This window comes from Alosa pseudoharengus, unplaced genomic scaffold (genome assembly GCF_046254945.1).
Source record: "Alosa pseudoharengus isolate Yale_2024_CS ecotype anadromous, Long Island Sound unplaced genomic scaffold, YU_APseudo_1.1 YU_APseudo_1.1_scf_18, whole genome shotgun sequence".
In the NCBI taxonomy this organism is placed as follows: Eukaryota; Metazoa; Chordata; class Actinopteri; order Clupeiformes; family Clupeidae; genus Alosa; species Alosa pseudoharengus.
The window spans coordinates 30,098,918-30,121,850 of record NW_027468650.1 but is presented as its reverse complement, the minus strand read 5'-3'; the positions used below and the strand labels follow the sequence as shown (position 1 = coordinate 30,121,850).

The 22,933-nt window shown below is 42.2% G+C and overlaps 2 protein-coding genes across 2 annotated transcripts; one reads left to right on the top strand and one right to left on the bottom strand.

Moving 5' to 3' along the window:
* Positions 1 to 6,517: 6,517 nt before the first annotated feature.
* rpl21 (ribosomal protein L21) lies at positions 6,518 to 9,789 on the bottom strand. Its single transcript, XM_076290861.1, has 6 exons — positions 9,715 to 9,789; positions 8,961 to 9,039; positions 8,753 to 8,814; positions 8,485 to 8,597; positions 7,115 to 7,265; positions 6,518 to 6,644 (listed from the first exon to the last, which is right to left on the bottom strand). Exons 2-6 carry the CDS (start codon positions 9,025 to 9,027, stop codon positions 6,555 to 6,557), a joined length of 483 nt encoding a protein of 160 aa, XP_076146976.1. The 5' UTR covers positions 9,028 to 9,039; positions 9,715 to 9,789; the 3' UTR covers positions 6,518 to 6,554.
* Positions 9,790 to 10,381: 592 nt separating this feature from the next.
* usp12a (ubiquitin specific peptidase 12a) lies at positions 10,382 to 21,028 on the top strand. Its single transcript, XM_076290860.1, has 9 exons — positions 10,382 to 10,473; positions 11,433 to 11,513; positions 11,628 to 11,841; positions 12,244 to 12,530; positions 13,357 to 13,433; positions 13,641 to 13,724; positions 13,953 to 14,150; positions 15,840 to 15,918; positions 20,091 to 21,028. The coding sequence occupies exons 1-9, from the start codon at positions 10,426 to 10,428 to the stop codon at positions 20,190 to 20,192; spliced, it is 1,170 nt and encodes a 389-aa protein (XP_076146975.1). The 5' UTR covers positions 10,382 to 10,425; the 3' UTR covers positions 20,193 to 21,028.
* The last annotated feature ends 1,905 nt before the right edge of the window (positions 21,029 to 22,933 follow it).

Genomic DNA, 22,933 nt, shown 5'->3' with positions numbered 1-22,933 from the left:
CACCCTATAAAAATTAAGTCCTGTCCCACCATCAGTAGTTTTAAATCAAATTTAAAGACCCATCTATTTTCTTTGGCCTTTAATGTCCATTCATTTCTCCCCTTGTTTGTTTATTTATCTTATTTCTATTTCTTTTCAGCATTATATTAACTAGCATTTTTAACTTTACTGTACATCTTTCTCTAGTAGTAGTAGTTTCAGTAACCATATGTTATTTTATCTACAATCATAATCTGTTTATTATTATTATTATTATTTTGTATTTTCATTTTTTTTTTTTTTGTAATTTATATTTTTGTTTTTATTACTGTATTTATTTTATTTCTGTGAGCACCTTGGGTCAATTACATTGCGTTTCAGTGTCCTATATAAATAAATGTGACTTGACATATATTGTTATTTCATTCTAAACAAGAGGCTCTACTAATGTAGTGAACATGCACCTCACAGTTCTGAGTCACAGTTACCTTGGCAGAACAATATTTTAGTGTCACAGTGATTTCCATAATTGAAAAGCTCTTTCTCGAAAATCTCCCATCTCTTTGGTGCCAGCATCTCCTCTTCCTGGCTGAGGGCATTGGTCATTTTTTTGATGGTTATGACTGAGATGAAGGTCCTTGAGTCTGTCTGACAGTGATTGATGCCAGTATATTAAGCTGTCACCAGAGCAGCGTCAAGCAGGAGCCTATAAGGGACATTTCTGTGTGTCTGTTTGTGTGTGCGCGCATGTGTGTGAGGCGGGAGACTATCCGTCTCCATTCATCATATGTCCACGTGGAATTTACTGCCCTAATCTGAGCTTATCAACCCCACGAGCATGGGGCACTGATAGCCTATGATTTACGGCTAAGCAGAAAACACTGCACTTGTTTCCATATCCTGTCCCAAGGTGATCCGGTTAACTCCACACACACACACTAACATTGCTCAATATACAAACATGCCTTCTGGGCTTTACTGTGATTAGTCACTAATCACTTAGGCACCACATCTATCAGGAAACAACACTTAGCCTGATGTGTAAAACCTACAGAAGGTGAAATATGACACAAGAGGTCATTATAGCGGACTGACCATAATAAAGAGCAGATAGCTGCTGTCCTTAGACCACTCTGCGGTTTCATTACGGTCTGCCGTAAGGTTCTCTCTCCTGAGTCCCAAGCTCTGGACTGCCAACAGGGAGGAGGGACAAGACAAGGGCCCAACAACATACCAACTATGAAAGCTACTTAAAGGTGTAGGGCTTGATCCTGGCAAAAGATATTTCAGTGGATATGACTTTAGCGTAATACTCTACAATTTGTTTGTTTTTTTGTTACCTTTAACACACTTTTTTCTGTGCCACTGAAAATGTCTTAGGGACGCATGTTTGTTTATACAGGTGAAAGGATCTATACTGCTTAATCCAGGCCACTTCATTTGTCATTGACCGAGTAGGAGTGTACAGGGAAGAACAGGTGTCATTGCCAGTGCACACACAGAACAGACAGCTGGACAAAAAATATGTTGCGTTAGAATCGGGGACTATGTCTTTAAGGTTTAAAAAGTGTCTGAGGGATATGATGAGCTTTCGTCAGGTGGCCTTAAAGATTGGAAGCCTCACCCATGCCCTTGTTCATACAGTCATCCCTTCACCTATCGGACTATCAGTCCCGCAGCTTCCCCATCCGGTCTTCCACTGTCCCGGCCCTTCCTCTGCGAGGGACCCGATCAATATGGCTGTCTCTATATCTGCATCGGCCAGGGCCTGCGCTGATAACAGCCAACAAGACGAGAAAGCAAACATGGGCAATCGCGCGGCGATACCGCAAGCGCTCTGTGTTTGTGGTGGGACTGAGCGCAGTGGCCGATCTTCACTGCGGACCCCCCTCTCCCCATCACACCACTCCCAGGCCTCTTCTCACCTTCTTCCCTTATCAGTTCACGGAGAGAGTGAGGGAGTCTGGCCCAAGGCATGGAGGATTGGGAGTAGTGTGTGTGTTTGTGTGTGGGGTCCTGAGACCATATTGTCCTGTGTTTCACCTGACACCCCCACCGGGGGGTTGCCTGTGAGTGTGTGTGTGTGTGTGTTTGTGTGTGTGAGGGGAATGTTAATATGTAACGAGAGCAGGTCGATATGTCCACCATGCGAGCCGTCGGCCTCAATCTGTGTGTGTCACACCAGTATGATTGAGCGGCTCGTGCTGGTGCACGGCTTTTCCTCCGTCAGAGCCATCCTCTATCCCCCTCTCTCTGTTTACTCTTCCTTTATTGAATCAGTAACTCCGATGAGTCAGTTCTTCACAGCTCCCAGGTACCAGACGAGGGCCCAATCTTTGGTTTGAGAACACAAACACACTCTGTCTGTCACTACACACACACACAATGGCACTTGCCTCAAAACACACACACACACACACACTCTGTCCATCACTCACAATCTAATGCTTTCTCACACACTTAAAGACAACAGTGCTTACCTTTCACATACAGTCTCTCTCACACATACACACACAAAACAATCAGTCCACCCACGCCAGGCCAAAGGGATAAATGTCACCTTTAAATTGGTGACTAGGGAGGGGACAGAGCAGCTTTTCTAAATATGATTATGTGATGTGAGGTGGGGATCCATAGCAGACTGCACTCTCTGGAATATGGACTCGGTTCTGACACACCTGTTTACCTGAATTACCTCTGAGCGTGCCCGGCCCTGAAACAGTTCCACTTCTGATTCAGCCCAAAATCTCACGGTGGCCATTTAGAGGTTATACTACCACCTGTACCCCCCAACCCCACTCACACACACACCAACACATCACCCTGGCCTGAGTTTAACATTAGCCCTTCTCTGCCGTATCCATGGCGATTGATAAACAGGGCCGCTCGGTGTCACTTGTTGATTGATTGCATTGATTTCTGACCTTTGTGACGCCTAATCACATTTATCCGGGCTGTTAAGCTCTCCAAACAGGAGGACGCTGGCAGAATGTGCTGCTGCTCTCTGCTCCCAGGGGACAAAGTGTATGAGCCCTCTGCATTTTGGCTAACCCCGAAAGCTCACCCCGTGCACCGCCCTGACCGGAAGACCTTCAACACTACATTTCTCACCTTCAAATTCCCAAACTTGCAGGGCCAGGAAGTTGTGTTTTGGAAAAAGGTAACAGTATCTCTATGTGTGGAAAAAATAACTGATTGAGATGGTCTGAGAAATCCTGGCTTTTTTAAACAAGAATCATGAGCCTTGTTTATTTCTCATAAATAATTGAATCACTAATGAGTATGATTTCAAAATAAACAAACCCTTGTCTCATTTGCTCTGCTCACACACGTTTTCTTGTATTCAGCTCATTAGACTGATCCTCGCCGGCTAACAGCTGCTGCTGCTTCTATCTCAACAAACGGCCCCTAATAGAAGCAAATATTGGTTAAAGTACTGAGGTGGGATGTGGGAGAGCAGATTTGTCAGATATGCACTCAGCCATTCACGCTGTTGCTCATGACTTGACTAAACAGAACAAGTTAAGATAGGGTGGGAAGGTCCCTAGAATAAACTATACGTGTACATTTCAGTCCATTCAGTGTAGGTGGCATGCCAATCATTATGAAATAATAACTAAAAGTATAACACGACTGTGTTTGCACAACTCTTATTATTTCAGCTGAACAGAAAAGTGAGTCATATAATTCTTAAAAGACAAGCCCACTGATAACTGTACACACATTACCAAGGGTTTAATAGGCCTAAGGTTATACTTCTACACAGAACAATTAATATTTTCCTCTTGATTCTATACAATGACAAACTCGCCATGCCTTGCATAGATTACACCAGCGCTAGTTCGGTAAACTCAAAGCAGGGCTGAAGGTAATGGCTTGTAAAGAGTCGTGGTCGTAGAGAGTGTACGACTGCCCCCTGCTGCTGATACTGGTGTACTGTTATGAGCAATAAGACTGGTGTTTCCCAGACTTAATTACTCAGATTCTTGTGTAAACCCTTTCAGATGACGCTGCTGTAATTCATCATGATGCTGTTCATTGAAGAACAAAAAAACATTTTTATATATTATACCATTGCTGTAAATCTTTACTTCATAGACTTCATCTAAGATAATGAAATAGCCTAGTGGGCAACAATAGCTGGTTGCCTACATTTCACTAGCCTGGCAATACCAGTCGCACTACTTCGACTTAAAATTTGTTGCACCAGCAGGGGCGTCGGACTGGGGGTAAACCCAGTACTAATTACTAGGGTTCCAAGGGGAGAGAGGACCCTTGAAAAGTCTGGAATGTATTTTATTATATTTATTATGGGGGCCCATCAGGACTGCCTATGCAGTTTCTTGGTGTTTTATGCCCCCAACGTTGTCTTCAAGGCAGCGCTGCCTGGAAGGCACTAGGGTTAGCCATGGGTTAAGGTTAGGGTTAGGTTTAGGTGCCTTCAAGTCAGCGGTGGCAGACGACGTTGGGGGCATAAAACACCATCGAGCGCCTATGCATAGGGCCCAGGATCTTGTGCTACGCCCCTGTGCACCACTATTCTGTGTTGCTCCTTACTGATACATCTGGCGTCAATATCCGATTCTAGTTGTTTAGCCTACACTTTATCAAATGCCATTCTACTAAGGCTTTAAAGTATATATGTCAGGTTAAAACACATTTTTGACAAATAAAGGAATATAAAGCAAGATAGTAGGGAGTAGTGATTTTTCTTGAAAAATCAACTTTAAATACAATAGAACAATATTTACAGTTATAGTTATAACTGAATTTATGAACATTCCAGACACACTGATGACCTAATAAGAGGGAGTCCAGCAAAGTTGAGCATAGGGGAGAATGGGTTTTAACTGCATTTTCTTTTACACTGATAAGGCCAAAAATGTCCTCTATGACATATCAGTGGTTCATAAGCATGAGCCTGACTGGCAGGGACAAAGTAAAGACTAATAGGCTACAAAATGTAGGTGAATCATGGCCATCAGTGAGAAATTCATTAGGGGTGTGAGTAGGATCGGATCACTAGTATGTACCATGGCTTCAAAATAGCAGTTGTGTCATTTTCCATCACATAGGCTTTCATATACAAGTTAAGTAGAATCAGTAAGCAAATTAATAGTCTATCTATAGCTAACATTAGTTGATGGCAGATGGATATATAAAGAGCAAATGCGTGGTAGCCCTTATACACTGATGGTTTTATAGTCAGGTCTCTAAAGCAGGAAGCATATGCCCATGTTTGGTTGAACACAGACTAATGAGTTGCTTACTCATTCTACTTAGTTTAGGCTATATAATGGCCTATGTGTGATGGCAAGTGATACAACTGGCATTTTCAAGCATTGCTGCTTACCCATATCCTCTTCATCGCATTTTAAGATCAACAATGGTTGCCAGTAAAGAAAAAATGTATCAGGATATTTTTATGTCAGGCAGGTAGTAGACTCTAGCATGACATACTGGAATGAAGTCATGTTTTTGGTCATCAGTGTAAAAAAAAACCCTACTGTATGATCCCTTATCCCATGTGTTTTAATTGACCAACTTTGCTGGACTCCCTCTTATGAGGTAATCATTGTGTCTGGAATGTTCATAAATTCAGTTATAAAAATAGCTGTAAATATTGTTCTATAGTATTTAAAGTAGATTTTTCAAGAACAATCACTACTCACTATCTTGCTCCATGTCCCTTCATTTGTCAAAAATGTTTTTTAACATGACATACTTTAAGATTCTATAATTTCTGTTCAAAAACACCCCGCGCTATACTGTTAGTTTGCAAGGCTTCTGTATGCATTTTAAGATCAGCATACTTAAAAAACACACCTTGCTTAAAATATCCATGTTAGATTTGCTTAGTGGCTTGACTGCAGTGAAGACCGGAACAGGTCCATGTAAGATTGCTACATGGCAGTCATTGCAACAGAATAGAATCAGGTGTGCAGGGGGCATCATACAATATCACGTTTAAATAAATAAAACCTCAACCTAAAGCCACCTACTATCCATTTAGAACGCACTTCCATCTCAAGGCCACTGAGAACTCTCAACAAGGTTCCAAGTGGTCGCACAGAAGACTCCGGAGTACAGGGGTGCTAGTAAATTTGGGCCCTATGACTGACAATAATTCTGGGCCCCCCTGATAATATATTGTATTATCGGGGGCTCCCTTGTCAGTGCTGGGCCCTTAGAACAGTCCCAACTCCCCCACCACCGACCCTGCCTGGGTGTGCGCGCATGTGTGCTTTGTGCTACTGGTCTCTCAGTTCGCCGGTGAAATAGATGTGCGAATGTGAACTCACTTCACTCTCAAGTGATCGTAGGAGACGAATCATCGAGAACCAGTGAAGCACTACAAGGCTAGAGCTGAAATTAGCTCGATCATCCTTATACCTTTAAATACCTTTAGTTTCTCAAGTCCAAACCAAGTAATTTATAATTAATAAGAAAAGGCAAGAAAATATCCACCAGAAATCCACCCGTCATCAGGTGGACAGGCAAGTTAGCCATGCACTAAAATGAATGGACCCAAGTCATGTTTGTGGGTATAAACAGATTTATTGTGGTCAGCACACTTAAGCCATGAACTCATAGGGGATGGGCTCCAGGAGCTGGGGCTCGTTGTTCTTGGTGCTGATGAAATGAGCGGGGCGAGGAGCAGCAGGCTGCAACACAGAGACAAGTGTCAACTTAACAGATAAGTGTCAACTTAACATTCTCCAAGTAAACTGTCAAAGTTGTATGGCATAAATAGACAATTTTTGGAAGGACCAAAACACAAACCACCAGGGACTAGGTAAATAACTTTATGTACAGAAGGCTTCACAGTTAATCATACTCGCCCAACAAACATTGCAAACATGGAATTTCTGATCCACACAAGCACAATATCTTTGACGGTCTAAAGTGGGGACAGACAACTGTGGAATTACTCTACGATTCTGTTATTTGAGTGTTAATTCATTAACACTCAAATAACAAAATTCAGATGTAGTTCATAGCACTTCAAAAACATGAGGATGGATGACGTAATCAAACATTCCCCAACACGTGCCCCAAAATTCTAATGCATGGCATTTCTGACTGGCCACAAAGGCCCCTGGATGTGGTGGGTAGTTGTTTATGTTCCCAGTACCTGGCGCTTGAGCTCAACCCATGTGCCCTTCTGCTTGGCCTCGATCTTCAGCTTCTCGTTCTCCTTGACGCGCTGCAGGAAACTGTCCCTGCTCTTTGAGTGCTTAATGTGCTCAATACGCACATTGATTCTCTTGGCCAGGATCTTGCCCCTGAGAAGCAACAGCCACAAGGAAAAACAATCACACAAAGTGCCAAGTCCATAGAAGAGGGCTATTAAAACCAGACAAAATAAATGTACCCCATATAAAAACCCAGCTCAAACACTTGATGGTCTGACAGGGATTTCAAAGGATAAATAATCTTCCCCATATGAATGACCACATAGGACATCACACAGCCCTTATGGCAAAGTGAAGATGGGGATTTTTGCACTCTAATTTAACTTTAAAAAAAGAGAAAGAAAGCAGTCAACCCAAATAGTATCTGACACTACATATGCCTTATGATTAGGGGGTGTACGGATACTCTAATAACCGGTTTAACACTTGAGACTATACCACAAACACCAATATTCCTATTCAGTGATTGTATAATGCACAGAATCATGGCAGAAACTGTGCTAACAATAGGACAGAAGTTATGCTACCATGGTAGTTCTGTTACCACACTTAAATTAGAATGTTGTAATTGGAAACATTTTGTGTTTTCTTGGTTTTGTTTTAAGTAACATTTGATTGTGTAGCATACTAAGTGCAGAGAAATAAAATGGAAACTTCAGAATTTAGTCAAATGTAGGACCCTCTTTGCATTGCTAGTGACATACCAGAAAAGACCAGAAACCATCCACTAATAGGCTCTTGATAATGCACCCTCAAAGTAGCAGTGTTGGTAACATAAATAACTCAGATATTTGACTAATTTAATTTATTCATATGCACACCCATAACTCTGATCAGACATTCCAGAAAAAGATACTTGACTGAATCACCTGCTGTCTAGTAATTCGGCAGAATATGTTCAGATAATTCAATTAAATATGTTAAGACCGTTAATAGTGTTGTGAAACAGGTAACAACGTACATAAACCATATACCAGTCCTGCCAGTATGTTGAGTTTGCCATGATTGGTGTGTCCATAAGTAAAATTGCTATGGTAACTCAAAATTGTAGCCATTTAGACTCAAATTAACACAATGGCAAATAATCCAATGATCATTTCATCTGCATAAATAGTATGACGAAGAGAAAATTGCAACCTGCATCTGCAAGCACAGGAAATTCTTGAATTGTCATTTATTGGTGAAACCTTAAGATGACAAAATACTGGAGGGACCAATTTATGTCATTAAATGGTCAGAATAGTCTAAACATGCACAAGCACAAAAACACTAATTTAAGTGTCCCCTACAGCTAAGCTGGTATACTTACTTGACCTGCTTGTTGACTATGATGCCCACAGCGTGCTGGGTAACATTGTATACACGGCCTGTTTTCCCGTGGTAACACTTATGAGGCATCCCCTTCTGAACGGTACCTGTGCCCTGTGAACAAAAATGAATACATATTAATTCTAATTAAAGTTGATCTGAATCATTTTTGGGTCATGATCCAAGAATCTTCATGTGTAAAGTGAATCACTGAACATCAAATCATTGTGAATGCATCACAAACCTCACACACTAATAAGCACACTTACCTTGATATCGACGATATCTCCTTTTTTGTAGATGCGCATGTATACGGACAGAGGAACGGCGCCTACAAATGAAAAGACAACACTTAGCCCAACCTTTCATTTACGTCTTTTTGACAAACCTAGGGGTCAACATACCAGCATCAGTTCACAATCCACAGTCAACATAAGCATACTTCTGAAATCAAAATTTGTTATTGCAGTCCCTTACCATGCTTGCGGAAGGGACGGGCGAACATGTACCTGGTCCCCCTCCTCTTGCCTCTTGTGTTCGTCATGATGCCTGATTACTGAGGGGAGAGTTCACAATTAGGTGGTGTTAATGTCATTTCAGTAGTTTTTTTGTTTAGCCTGACGGCTAACGTTACCCATGCTATTCAAATGCAAGTCTATAATGGACAAAAAATGTCACTCGTCGTCAACTCACTGCCTGAAGATAGTTCACAAATTTGACGTTCCCAAAACCTTATGATGCATACTAAATACAACATGCAACTTAAACTTAATCGGTCATCACAGTATGTCAAACCGTAATATATGACAATTTTTACGCTAGCCTAGCTCCATAGCTAATCAACATTTACATTTAAGTTAATCAGATGATTTCGGTACAGTTTATCAACAACTGTATGAACTGCACTGATAATTTGCCCGACCTCTTAATTAATCAATATATAACGGGCATATACTGAATACCAGTTAAACAGAAAAATATCGTACGGTTAGAAAGTTACATGGGTTTTGCTAACGTTAACATTCGTGGCTGCTTGGCCCACATGGATGGACAGCCACGCCACTGTTCCAAACGCCAATCGCACAATTATATCTACTCCACAATATCGCCAATTACACATTTTCGTAAGGATATACATGAAACGTCCAAACATGTACACTTGAGCGGTCCCCTGCATCGTATAATACCTATTTAACAAGTCTTATTGGACAAAATACGGAGATCATCTTACCCCCGGGTGCTCGCAAGATGGCGGGTACGGCGGAAAGAGAATGATGGGGTCCTGACACAGATCCTTGTAAACTTGATATTAGGACTACCATTACAGTGCCTGACCAAAAATTATAAAACACCTAACAGGTCCTTATTAAAGATCCCTAACTATCAAATTTAATACTAGTAATTAGATTATTTGCAACAGTATGTTATGACAGTAAAACACAGTTACAAGTTAAGTGAATCACACTAAATGCATTTTTTTCTTAATCATCATTTTTTTTTATCACCTGTTAATATATATTTTTGTCTGCCAGCATATAACTTTAAATTAGGCTATATCATAAAGCAAAGAATGATGATTGAAGGAAGCATACATATGTAGTAGAATTGATACATACATGGAAATCGTGTAAAACTAACATTACATTATACTAAATTTAAAATGAGGGCAAATATAGATCTGTGTTTAAGTGAAATAAAGACTACCATAAGCATTCATTAAGAAGAGTTCACTGCTGAAGAAAAAAAAAACTACCGCAGTGTAGTTGCCCATAAATGAATGGTGGACCCCTGTCCGATTGCATCCAACTGGTCACTCTGACTCTAAACGGCGCTAGGACCATGTTGGGGCCATGTTCTGTGGGCCAGCCCAAGCAATCTGTCCTCACGAGGGAGTCCTTTCTCGCCTCCGCGCGGTGATTGGGTGGAAGATGGCGCTGGGCGAATGGAAATCCTAATGACAGTTTCCAAATTTGCCTCTTTTTGTACCATGGTAAGTGCATGGCACCTTCATATGTACAAATTTCGTGCTTTGAAAGAGAATGCATGTCAATCTTTTCTTTGTGGTAATGATCGGATTAATTAAAATTATTTGTTTCCAATGCTTTACAGTTTTCTTTGGTGACTGCTGCCGATCTGTCTTCCCTTCGTGTGCAGTGAATGTTGCCGTAGGCCTGAATTATTGGTTACAGTTGCCTGTCGAGGTGCAATATGATAAAATGTAGCGCACCTTGTTAAGTGGCCAAAAGCACTAGCAGTATGTGATTTGTTTGACCCAGTGACCGTAAAGTAGAACACGGAGGTTTCATGTAGCCTACGCTTTCCTGGTTAGCAATCCAGGCACTTATTAGCATCTTAGGGGTATGGCTACGCACCTTCAATTGTATGCAATTGCACAGGTCGCAAATTAACCGTCTGTCTTATGTTTTTCAACCTTTGGCAAAAATGTCTTGCAATCAAGAGGGATCATCTGTAAACTATTTCACGCAACTGCTTCCACTGCAGAGGCTGTTAGCAATGATTTTGCTTACTATTGCTAACTTAATGAACGTAAATCTCCGCTAACTTCAGATATCAGATTTTCAGACGGAAACTTCTTAGGTAATTTTAAATGGTGATTGTAGCCACACTTTTGCGGTTGTACCTAGACGTCTGGCGTGTAGCTACGGTTGGTGAAAGCAATTGCTGTACACAATCAGAGTTGGATGCGGGTCCTTGACGTAGACTCACCCACTGATGTTAAAAAAAAATCGTGAATTGTGTGTTCCGTTTACACTAAGTGGTGACCCTGATTCCGTAGGTGAGTGTGAGGACGACTGCCCACTAAGCTCTCACAGCTCTCTAATCCTAACCACCTGGCCATGTCTCACTGCTTGACGATGAACACAAATCCTGCAAACATAAACACGTTTTGTGAGCTGTCATGTGAAGGGTTTGATTTTCATCTTTCAGGGCGCCAATGCCTCCGCCTTGGAAAAAGAGATTGGCTCTGAACAATTCCCTGTCAACGAGCACTACTTTGGTTTGGTTAATGTAAGTAGGCCTGACAGATTATGTTCTCATGCTGTTCTCCCATAGTTTCAAAATGCCATCACACCACCATTCCCTGACATATCTATGTTTCTTTTTTTTTGTGGGGGGTTGCAGTTTGGGAACACCTGCTACTGCAACTCGGTGCTGCAGGCTCTGTACTTCTGCAGGCCATTCCGGGAAAAAATCTTGGCCTACCGCAGCCAGCCCAGACGCAAGGAAAACTTGCTCACCTGCCTGGCCGACCTGTTCCACAGCATCGCCAATCAGAAGAGGAAAGTGGGTGTCATCCCCCCTAAGAAGTTCATTACGCGACTACGCAAAGAGAACGGTGAGAGAGATGGATTGGGTTTAGTCAAAGCATTTCAGTGCAAGTTCATTTACACAGTCTTTCATTTCTATTGAAGTATTAGTTAGATGATGAATGGGTGAGAGATTGATTAGCCTTAGGTGAGTGGTCTTGGTGGTTATTTATGAAGGATGGCTTAGCAAGTGCTTGGGTTGAGTTGGCGGGGACAATCTTAATTTAGCTGCAAAGGCAAAGTTCTTGGAAAATCAAGTTAAAAGCAAATGAACAGGCCATTTAGGAATCATCCAGACTGTAAGCTGAACCTTACCCCCCTATTCATTTATAGAACCCCGATGGGAATATTACCTAACACCTCCTCCCACCCTCTCTCTCTCTCTATTGCTCTCTTTCTCTGTCTGTTTTGGCTCCTGTCGCCCCCTGCAGAACTGTTTGATAATTACATGCAACAGGATGCTCACGAGTTCCTGAACTACCTGCTGAACACCATCGCAGACCTACTGCAGGAGGAGCGGAAACAGGATAAGCAGAACGGCCGCCTGGCCAATGGCACGCTGGACTCCCAGAACAACAACAGTAGCAGCAGCGGGAGCAGCAGCGGCAGCAGTGCCGGCGGCGGCAGCCAGAACAACCCGCCACCCGCTTCCACCTGGGTCCACGAGATCTTCCAGGGCACACTGACCAATGAGACACGCTGCCTCACCTGTGAGACGGTAAATACACCCTGCACAGGTAGCAGCTCACGATGCTATAACGCCTGGATGTGGAATCAATCTGTCATATAGGGACCGGATCTTGGGCCAATTTGTCCCAGGGTCAGATGCTGTCTGAGTCCTCTACCCCACTCACCCCCAACTTTCCATCACCACATCTGGTCTCTCTTCCCACCCTTGCCCTTCCTATCATAGATAAGACATTCAGATAAGACACCGATGTCCAGCTTTCAGTTTTACCCAAAGTGACTTTCAGCACCTAGTGCACACAAGATTTATCTCAGTGTGTCCACAAGCATGCTGTGCCTGTGGTCAGGTTGTTTTTTATCAGCTAAGGTCTGATATGCAGTGAAGTTTATAATCAGGGGCTGACAATTGACCCGCTCTAGAAGAGAAAGTGGTGTTGTGTTTGATTCATAATCATTCAACAGTGACCATTTCCGAGTCCTGTTTGGCATCTTCAGGCATCGGCATTAGATTGCACCTAGCACTATTTCTCCATGTAGGAAGAAGTGCAGAAGGTTTTCCATACAATAAGTCAACATCACTGGCAGTAATGGTATTTCCTTCCTTTAGAAGTAATAAAAAGATCTTAATTAAGACATTAGATTTTTGAGCGTGGACCTCACCCATCTTCCTAAAAAATCTTACAACACAACCACGTTTCTTTTTTCTGTTACTGACTGTGGTATTACTTCTGACTAGATAAGCTCCTTTTGGTCATGTTTGCAGATAGCTAGCGATTGTATCGTTTAAACAGGTAGGTAAAAGGTTAGGTGGCTTGCTTTGGATCTAATGTGCACTTTTGGACCCTTTCCTCCTACAGATAAGCAGCAAAGATGAGGACTTCTTGGACTTATCAGTCGACGTTGAACAGAACACGTCAATCACTCACTGTCTAAGGTCAGAGAACTGGGATACCCCCTCCCTTTTAAAAGGAAGAACCTGCTTTGAAACCAGATGGAAATTAATGTTTTCACTGGTTCATTTAAAAATGAAAATTCAAGTAATTTATTTTCACAAATCCATGATTAACCTTTCGCCCATATTATATAAGTAAATGTCAGAGAGCCTATAGTGATGGCCTTTCTTCTGTGTTTTGTTTTAAAGGGGTTTCAGCAACACTGAGACTCTGTGCAGTGAATACAAATACTACTGCGAGGAATGTAGAAGCAAACAGGAGGCCCACAAAAGGTCAGTGGGTCTGCAAGAGTTGTTGTTTGCATATTAACTGAATTTGCATGTAAGTGTGTGTGTAATTGCATGCATGCTTTGGATTGTAACATTGTAGAGAGAGAGCGAGAGAGAGAATGAATGAATGAATAAGAATGAATGAATGAATGAGAGAGAACGAATGAATGAGCGAGCATGAGCATCATGTGGGCGCGTGTTAATCCTCATCTTTGTTCATCTTTCATCCAGGATGCGGGTGAAGAAGCTGCCCATGATCCTGGCCCTGCACCTCAAGCGCTTCAAGTACATGGAACAGCTGCAGCGCTACACCAAGCTCTCCTACCGTGTGGTCTTCCCCCTCGAGCTCCGCCTCTTCAACACGTCCGGCGACGCCACCAACCCTGAGCGTCTCTACGACCTGGTCGCGGTTGTGGTGCACTGTGGGAGGTTGGTCCATATTCCAGAGCCTTTTGTAACAAGTTAAAATAAATTTACTGGGCAGACACTTTGACCCTGTCCTTGGTTTTAAAATGCGTCTGGGGTGATTAGATCACAAATGGACAGTGGTAAACACAAGTGCAAATTACCTCCGAGACTCATTATGATCTGATCACTCAAACCACTTAGCGAGGTGGTCTGGAACGTATATCTTTTGTAGTGTATACTGTGTTGCTACGGTTGAATATGTGCTTGCCTCTTTGGTGTTTCGGTCCAAAGCTGCATCTTGACCCGGAGACCCAGGTTTGTGGCTGGATGGGGTGCTCTCTCCCTTCGCTAAACACTAATGTGTCCTGATATGTCTCGGCAAAGGCATAACGTAGTGAACTGACATAGGCAGTAATGAAATCTGAGCACTAGTGATCATGTGAACACTTTGGAGATGGACGATAGACACAGGTATGAATGGTGATGTGTCTCAGATGTCTGAGACATTTGTCTCATATTATCCTGGTTTGATATGCTCAGGGATTATCATGAAATACAGCCTGGGATTTTATCAAGTGCCGAATATTCATAGCCAGGAGGGCCAGACCCAATCAGAAAGATTAAGGGTCTGGCTACGAGTAATGAAAATGGCCCAACTCGAGGGGCGGCACCAAGCATGCATTTGAAAATATCATTGCACGCAACTGGATAACACTACGACCAATGTTTCTCGACATCGCAGCGCGGTCATCATCTGTTTAGTGCGTCTGCCTATATCAGATACACCGATGTGATTGGTGCAGCTCAGTTTCATGGGCATAGGTAATGAGCCTCATTACTCGTCGCCAGAGTCATTCGCTAAGCAAATTCAAATTTAGCTCTTGCGAGAACTCAGGATTTCCAGGCTAGAATTTTCAAGAAATCTATGATCAAACCCTAAACCCTAAGTTAATTCAGTAATGATGTTTTATTGCAACAGCGAAATAATTTAATGTTTGTAATGGCCTTTATGAACCTGCAATCATGCCTTAAAGAAGCCCTATGCAGGTCTGGTAATTCCTTCGCTGTTTCTGGGTTTTCGCCGGATTTGGGCTCGCATTTTTCATGACACAGCTCCCCCTGCAGCTTCGGTAGCAAGCGACTGCTACGCTAAACTCGACTAGCTAGCGAGCTAGCCATCAAGAAACTAAGCTAAACACATACAGGGCTCACCAACAGGTCTCTTGAACACATTGTTCAAGAGACTATCAAACCACATTACAAAAACGAAGTTCACCCAAGGGTAGGCTACTTACAATTTCAACAGCAACAAAGCCAAGTCGGCATCCGTTTTGCAGTCTTCTTCGAAACTACAATCTGACTACATTTTCGAGGCGCGATTGGATACTTCCGCTGAGTCACATCCGGATTTCTTCGGACCAGGAACAGAAAGTTGCATATTTGTTTTTTCCGTGGAGAAGCGATAGGGGGAGACGAAGCACCCACCAAACGACCCAGAAAGTGTTGTAGAATCATCAGAACGACTTTCAACCTGCATAATTACGGTCATTTTTGCTAAAATTGTTGCATATAGTGCTTCTTTAATGAACCTATAATAATGCCGAAAAGTCAAACTGTAATAAACTCTTAATAAAGTACTAAGGAGAAATAAAACCGCTAACAGATGCAAAATCTCTGACCCCCACTGTCTGACCTCTTTTGTGTTTGCAGTGGTCCAAACCGAGGACACTACATTGCTATCGTGAAGAGCCACGACTTCTGGCTACTGTTTGATGATGACATTGTAGAGGTAAGTGTGCAACCCTCTGTGTGTAGGAGCAGATGTGTGCTGACTCTGGGGGCTGTATTTTGCACCCTGGCGCATGGCGTAAAACTCGTTTCCCCCCGCACAAAGTTTAATTCCTTATTTTGCACCTTTATTTTTTAAACAATGCGCCCAGGGGTGTGGCAATTAACAACTTAGGGAGTGGCTTAGCGCATTGTCTAAAAATCGCTTTTGTACACCAGGGGCCTGTACTACGAAGCGGGGTTACTGGCCTATCTGGGTAACTTCGAGAGTAACTTTATCACGTGTGGCGTAACTTACCGATTAACCCGTACTACGAAAGGTGGATAGGTTTTAACCGAGGTATGCTGCCATGGCAATTTACGCTGCATCTCAAACCTGCTCCGAGCAGGTTATGTTCTTGGTTAACCCGAGGTTTCCGTTAACCACACCCTTTATAAGTACCACCCCTCCACTAACAATTTCTCCCGAGACAATGTCGGCGTACCTGGATGATCCATACAACATTGGAGCGCAAATCCTGAGGGGCTTTCTTCGCAGGGCGAGGGGTTTTAGAGACCGCCAGAAAATATATATAGGCTACCCGGGCGATATTCTCTATGAAGATATAGATTGTCAGCCGAGGGAATTCGTTATCTTTGTCAGATGATCTAGGCAGATGTCTTTAATGTCACCCGTCATAGCAATGCCCTTATGTGGACATTCATGTATTCCATCGGTGATGCTAAACATCTGAGCAAGAATACTGTAGGCTATGTCTGAAAATAAATCGGACATAGGCCTACAGTATGCTGAACATCTGAGCAAAAATAGCCAAAAGTAAATCGGACATAAATTAAAATCATTTTAACAAACTTGTTGAATTGAATGTCATATTACTGTACATAAAGGCTACACATTTCCACAGCACCAGAATCCGGCCGAATGCCTCCCTCAACCCCTTCTATAATCGGCCTTCCACTATTATTTGCGATGGCCAACTCCTCTGCTAATAATTTGAAGAACATGTGGAAATAAAACTTTACTTTTAGGCATTTAGGCTACCCGATCTGCAGTACGTTGCCAACAGCCTTGTTTTGCTTTGTTTGCTGCCGACGTATATTTGATTTTTGTCGTAGAGTGCGTTTTAATCCCTTGTAACTTGTCACAATAATTGTGCATTCCTCGTCCGTAAAATAAGGTGATCGCGTCATCATTGAAAGTGGTGATTTGCGCTGCAACCCGCCCCTTTTATGTGAACGCGCACAAACTCCCAATTAGGTTAACCCCGGTTCAACAAATCAGCTTCTTAATCAGCGTCGTAGTACTGATTAACACCACTTATGATAACCAGGTTTTGTCAACCCCGGTTTAACAAAGTAACCCTGGGTTATATCTGGGTAGGTTAAGCTCCCTTCGTAGTACAGACCCCTGGTAAGAAGTCTATGGCGAGTTGTTTATATTATTTTAAGAGCGTCATATTGGCGGGTGCACAACGCACCATCCTTCTATCATCCATGAACGCACACCAGCGCACGTCAATGCAAAACATTACAAATTGCACGATAACAATGGGAAACATAATTAAAATAAAGATATGATGAGTAGTTATTCACCATCATTTGCAAATTGGTAATGACGGTTAAAAGTGATTAGGGGAGAGGCGAGAGACACGTATGGAGCACAGCTGAAGACGCACTGTCACGAGATAAGCAACTCCTCTGCAGGATAAATGTTTTGTATTCAGTCATTTGAGCAATATTAGGGTAAGCATTGCTTTTTCCAGCCTATGTTTTCGATGGTAACCCATTGTCAGTCAATAGTGAAAGTAACTGCATAAAACTGTCTTGTCGTTGACTGACACCACGGTGAAGTTAGTTTCACTTTGCCAATGAGTTCAAATAATAGAGGAGCGCAAATGCGTGAAGGCTACGCTAGGTTTTAGTAAAGCATGGTTTAGTGGAATGACTATTCCATACGGTCTCGCAAGCAGCCTCCTTCAAATGCGCCGTTGAATGTCAAAATACCGATGCATTTATTTGACATCGCGCTTTGCGCCGTTAAAGGGAATGACAGATGTCATTCTTATTGGTTTAAATGATGTTACGCCCCAAACACACCCATGACTGATTAAAAAACCTAGGAACACCTTGTTGCGCCACGCGCTCAACGTTTGATAACGAAAACCCTCCCATGTGTGGACTGGACATCCTACTAAATTTGAATAAGCTTTTGACGAGTGACGATGCGCTTTTGACTGTCATGATAGGGCCCTGAGAGTGTTAAATCCAGTGCTAATCGGCAATATCTAACGCCACTGCCAAGTGCCTTCCTAAACTGGCAGGGCAGGTAAATTGACACATATGCAACTGGTTAACACTGCATGTTTTTGTTCACCAGATACTATGTTGCAATAGTTGATGTTTTGTTTGGATGTTGCTAGCAAAATAGTTCTTTTCCAAAAGAAATCCCATGGTGTTATGTGCACTAGTGTGCATGTGAATCAGTGTACTTTTGTACAGTGTAATTTTGATCAGTTATTCTCTATTCATTATATACTGACTAAAATTCATTAGCGTTTTCACATTTTAAAACAGATACTTACACATATATTCACACATATGCAGTATATTCCTGAAACAACTGGAAAATATTCCAAGTGATTCCTTATGTATGAGCAGTACTGGAAGTAGATGTTTCATCTCATCTCTTGGATGCTTTATAGAAAAGTTTGAGCCCGAAATGGCAAGATATCCGATTGTTAAGTCGTAATGCAATAATATGCCAATAATTTCTCCGGGTCCAACTGTTCCCAGAGCCATTTGTTTTATTTCCCATAGACAGTCACTCACTAAAACGAAGGTGATGGTGACAAGGTTTACAGGCTGTGAAAACCAGCTGGCTGCGCTAATAAATGTTTTTGGACAAAAAAACTGTTGAGTCCGTGACATCAGATTTAACAACCGAATTAACCAGGGAGAGGAGCCACCACAGTCCAGTCAACAGAGTTTAGTGGCTAAGGTGCTGGTGAAGGACCCCATAATCATAAAAGCTATCCATAAAACTGGACTCTATTGGAGGATGGCCAAAGAAGCCATTGATTTAGATCCACATTGAAGCATTTACTTACTTAAGATACAAGGAAAAGTTATTATGGTCGCATAACAATGAAGTAGAGCTTTTTGGCCAATCCTCAAAGTGCTACATGTGGTGCGAATGTAACACTGAAAGATTCAAGAACCTACCCTGGAAATCCAGAGTTCTCACGAGAGCCAAATTTGAATTTGATCTTTCTGATTGGGTCTGGTCCTTCAGGCTATCAAGAACCCCCATCCCAATTGTGAAATATGGCAGTGGTAATTCTGTGGTATTTCTGAAGCATGGGAACTGGGAAACCTTTTAGAATTGAAGAGTCAATGAGTAAAAATAAATTGTTGGTCTCTTTTTAAATATATATCACAAGTAGTCGTAGTCAGTGCTAAAAATAAGGCTACGGAGAACATTACCAAAGGCATGAGGCAAAAGCACTGGAGTGACTTAAAAACAGTAACAGGAATATCAGTCCTGTTCAAAATCCTACAAAAAAATCTAGGACATTTCAGTGCAGAACTACTATGCATCAACCTATATGTGTTAAATACATTTGACAAAGAGGAATGGGGGAAACACTGTAGAGCAATATGCAAAGCTGGTACTGTGAGGTTCTTTTCCAAATGTTAATGTAGTTTTTGATTAATTTAACTTGTTTGACCATCAGAAATATACTACAGAATATATGTTTACAGTGAAAACACTGGTTGCTAAATACGTTGATAATTATAAAAATAATATAGGTGGTGATGTGTACTCTTCCATGGGTAATGCTTTTCTGCGGGGTGATAGTTCCCATTTGAATTGACAAAACCAAAGTAGCCTTTTATATTAGAGGAGAAATGGAAAAGGTTGTTGTTGATTTATTTTCTATTTAATAATTGGGCTCAGCCTGTGGGCCTTGAAAAGTCATGGAAAAGTTTTAAAATTGTGAGTGAAAATGAATGCCAACCCTATTGTATACATTTTAGCTGATACTTTTGTCCAGTATGAAATGAAATGAGGCACAATTGATGGAGTCCTGAAGAATTTCTGTCAGAACTGAATTTATTTGTGTGTGTGTGTGTGTCTGTCTCTGTGTGTGTGTTTGTGTGCGTCTTCTGCAGAAAATTGATGCCCAGGCTATCGAGGAGTTCTACGGCCTCACTTCAGAAATTTCCAAGAATTCCGAATCTGGCTACATCCTGTTCTACCAATCCAGAGACTGAGCATGTAGTTTTATTTAAGGTGGGGGTCGAGGGTGGGGGTGCTGAATGCCCCAAGGTAGAAGACCTGCAGTAAAATAATTAAAGATAAATAGGTCCTGTCTGCATCCACGCATTCTGCAGTGCCCCATATGGGAAGACGGACATGGTCCTCAGTTCTACCAACACACTCTCGACTGTCTACTCTTCTGGCGTGGGGGCCCAGGTTGGAGGCCCTGATGCATCCCCCCCCAGAGGAGGTTTGCGTGCAGGTGATATGTACAGGGTTGTTGTGTGAATGTCGAAACCAGGAGGGTTGTATGTATACTGTATGGACGTTTCATCTCTCGTAACGTTTTTTTTCCCCCTCTTTGTTTTTGTCTGTCAATTTGTTGGTTTGTTTGTTTTCTTGAGGAAAAAAAGAGTCCTGTAAGTGTCATGATCTTTTAGGTTATATGATGATGATGATGCCAGGTGTCTGCACTCTTATCCTCATGCTGCAAATCAAGACGGCGCCTGTGGCCTTTCTGAGACCTGTGGCCTGTGCATGTGGGGGGTGGGGGGCTTCTCCTCAGGAGATGAGGGGTTATGTTGGGGTCTGGATGGGCCCCATGTATTTTGGGGTATGTATTTCTACATTGTACAGAGTGGTATTTGTATAAATATTATTGAATATGCTATGAAACTGACCTAGAAAGGCAATGGTTTAGTGCGGGAGAGGTTATAACACTATGGTGCACTTTTGATACAGTTTTGTAGGTGTTGGCAGGTAAATGTGCGGGTTTGCTTGAGATGGCCTGTTGTGAAATAATCATTTTCTGTTTTAAAGAAAAAGAAATAAAAATGTATAGATGACAACGTCCCTTCTTTGTTCTTGCTGTCTGACCAGTGCGCTGGTGTGGCTATCTCCACCCAGACCTTGTGGTGACTCATCGCCAACTCCACACTGACACCTAGTGGTTGTTTTTGGTAACCTCAAGCTCATGTGGAAATTGATTGTCTCATCCTTTTAATCCTTTTAAAAGGTCTAGGAAAGTCAAGAATAATGTAACTCATAATGATATCACTCTAGGTCCCTTGAGGACCTGCATTAACTCCCTTTCACAAATAAAAAACTACACTTTATTGTTATATTAACAGTGAAGCTAGAAGGGGAATAGGAGTAAGGTAGCAAATAATGGAGAAGAGGAGGGTGATGGCTGTGTGTGTGTGCATGTAGGAGTGTGAGTGTGCATTTTTAAGTGTGTGTGTGTGGGGGGGAGGGTGACACACATCTCAATGCTGTTAATAGTACAGGACCAGAATAGCAGTCTGGGTGGTGGTGTGATGGGTGGGTAGTGAGGTGTAGAGATGCAATGGCTACTGTTAAAACTCATCACTCCTTAGAGCATATTTACACAGTTTCACTCACCTAGCTTGTTATCTATTGTTTTGTATTCTGATTTGGACAAACATTCTCATAGATACCTAGATGTAGATAACTACACCAATAAATTGGACCAATATATTTAATCTCCCATGAACATTGATGTCTTAACACCTGGCAACATGATATTAGGATGCAGTGGTAAAGTAGGTAGGTCTGTCCAGTTTTTATATGGTAAAGATGAGATTTCAAGACTGCTACTGAAAGACAAATTCAGGTTCAGGTATTGAGTTGTAGGGAATAATAACTAATGAATAATGAACTTACAAATGAGTGAATGGTTGTCTAAATCAATGGACCAGGAGGGCCAGTCCGTCCTCCAGGTTATACAGCCTGTACCAGACCCCACCTTCTCGGTCTTCTTGCACACAGTCACATACCCATAGGACCTAGTGAGTGATGCGCGTCACTGTTCTAGAATGCGCCCTTGACCAGTCTCGCAGACGGCTGGGTATCGAGCTGTTGCTGCCTATTCTACCATCAAAGGGGGAAAAGACCTGTTCCCGAATCCGCCGCCACCCCTCCCATCAGCCCTTTGCACAGCCGCAGTCGGTAGCCTAATGATGTTCGTGAAGACGGTACAGCGCCGCTGTTGCTGTTGCTCTTGAGACCCTCAGAAAGAAACGGTCATCGGCTTCGAATTTCCTGTGCGGCTTGTTTCAGTGCTGCACCTGCCACTGGCTTTTACCATAACATGGCAATACATCAAGGTCGTGAACACTTCTAAACAGACGCCTCACCTCCAAGAATCAAGGTACGGTATGACTACAAATAGTGATGAATTATAAATGCTGAATGAATGAAGTCTATTTCAGAGAATACATGCTACAAGAATGATATATGTTATATGTTGTGACAGCCATTGTTCTGTGTGCATAATTGTGTGGTTGTAAGCACTAGATGTATAAGAGCAGGCCGCAATGGTGCAGAAAGTATATGTTTGTTGCGTTATTTCGAGCACCCGCGGGCTGCGGTTCGCGGGAAGGCGGCATGCACTGCCTCTCATGGTGATACGAGATATTACCAATACGTGAAATGTTACTGATACCACCCTAGAGAAGAACAGGCATTTCTGGAGAAACAAGAGAGCTTTATTCTTTTCATCCAGAAATAGACCATGTTCATTTGAGTAAACATTAGCCTACACTGAACATATTTACCTCCATCAGGTTAAGGCCTGGTAATTAAACTGGGGAACCAGATTGGCTAAACATATTGGATGGAATCTAATAGGCCACTATGAAATAGGCTAGTGTTTATAAAAATGCATCATAATCAGACATTTCACTTAATTTTCCATCAGGCTATTATTGTTGTTGCAGTATATTTGTGTTTGTAG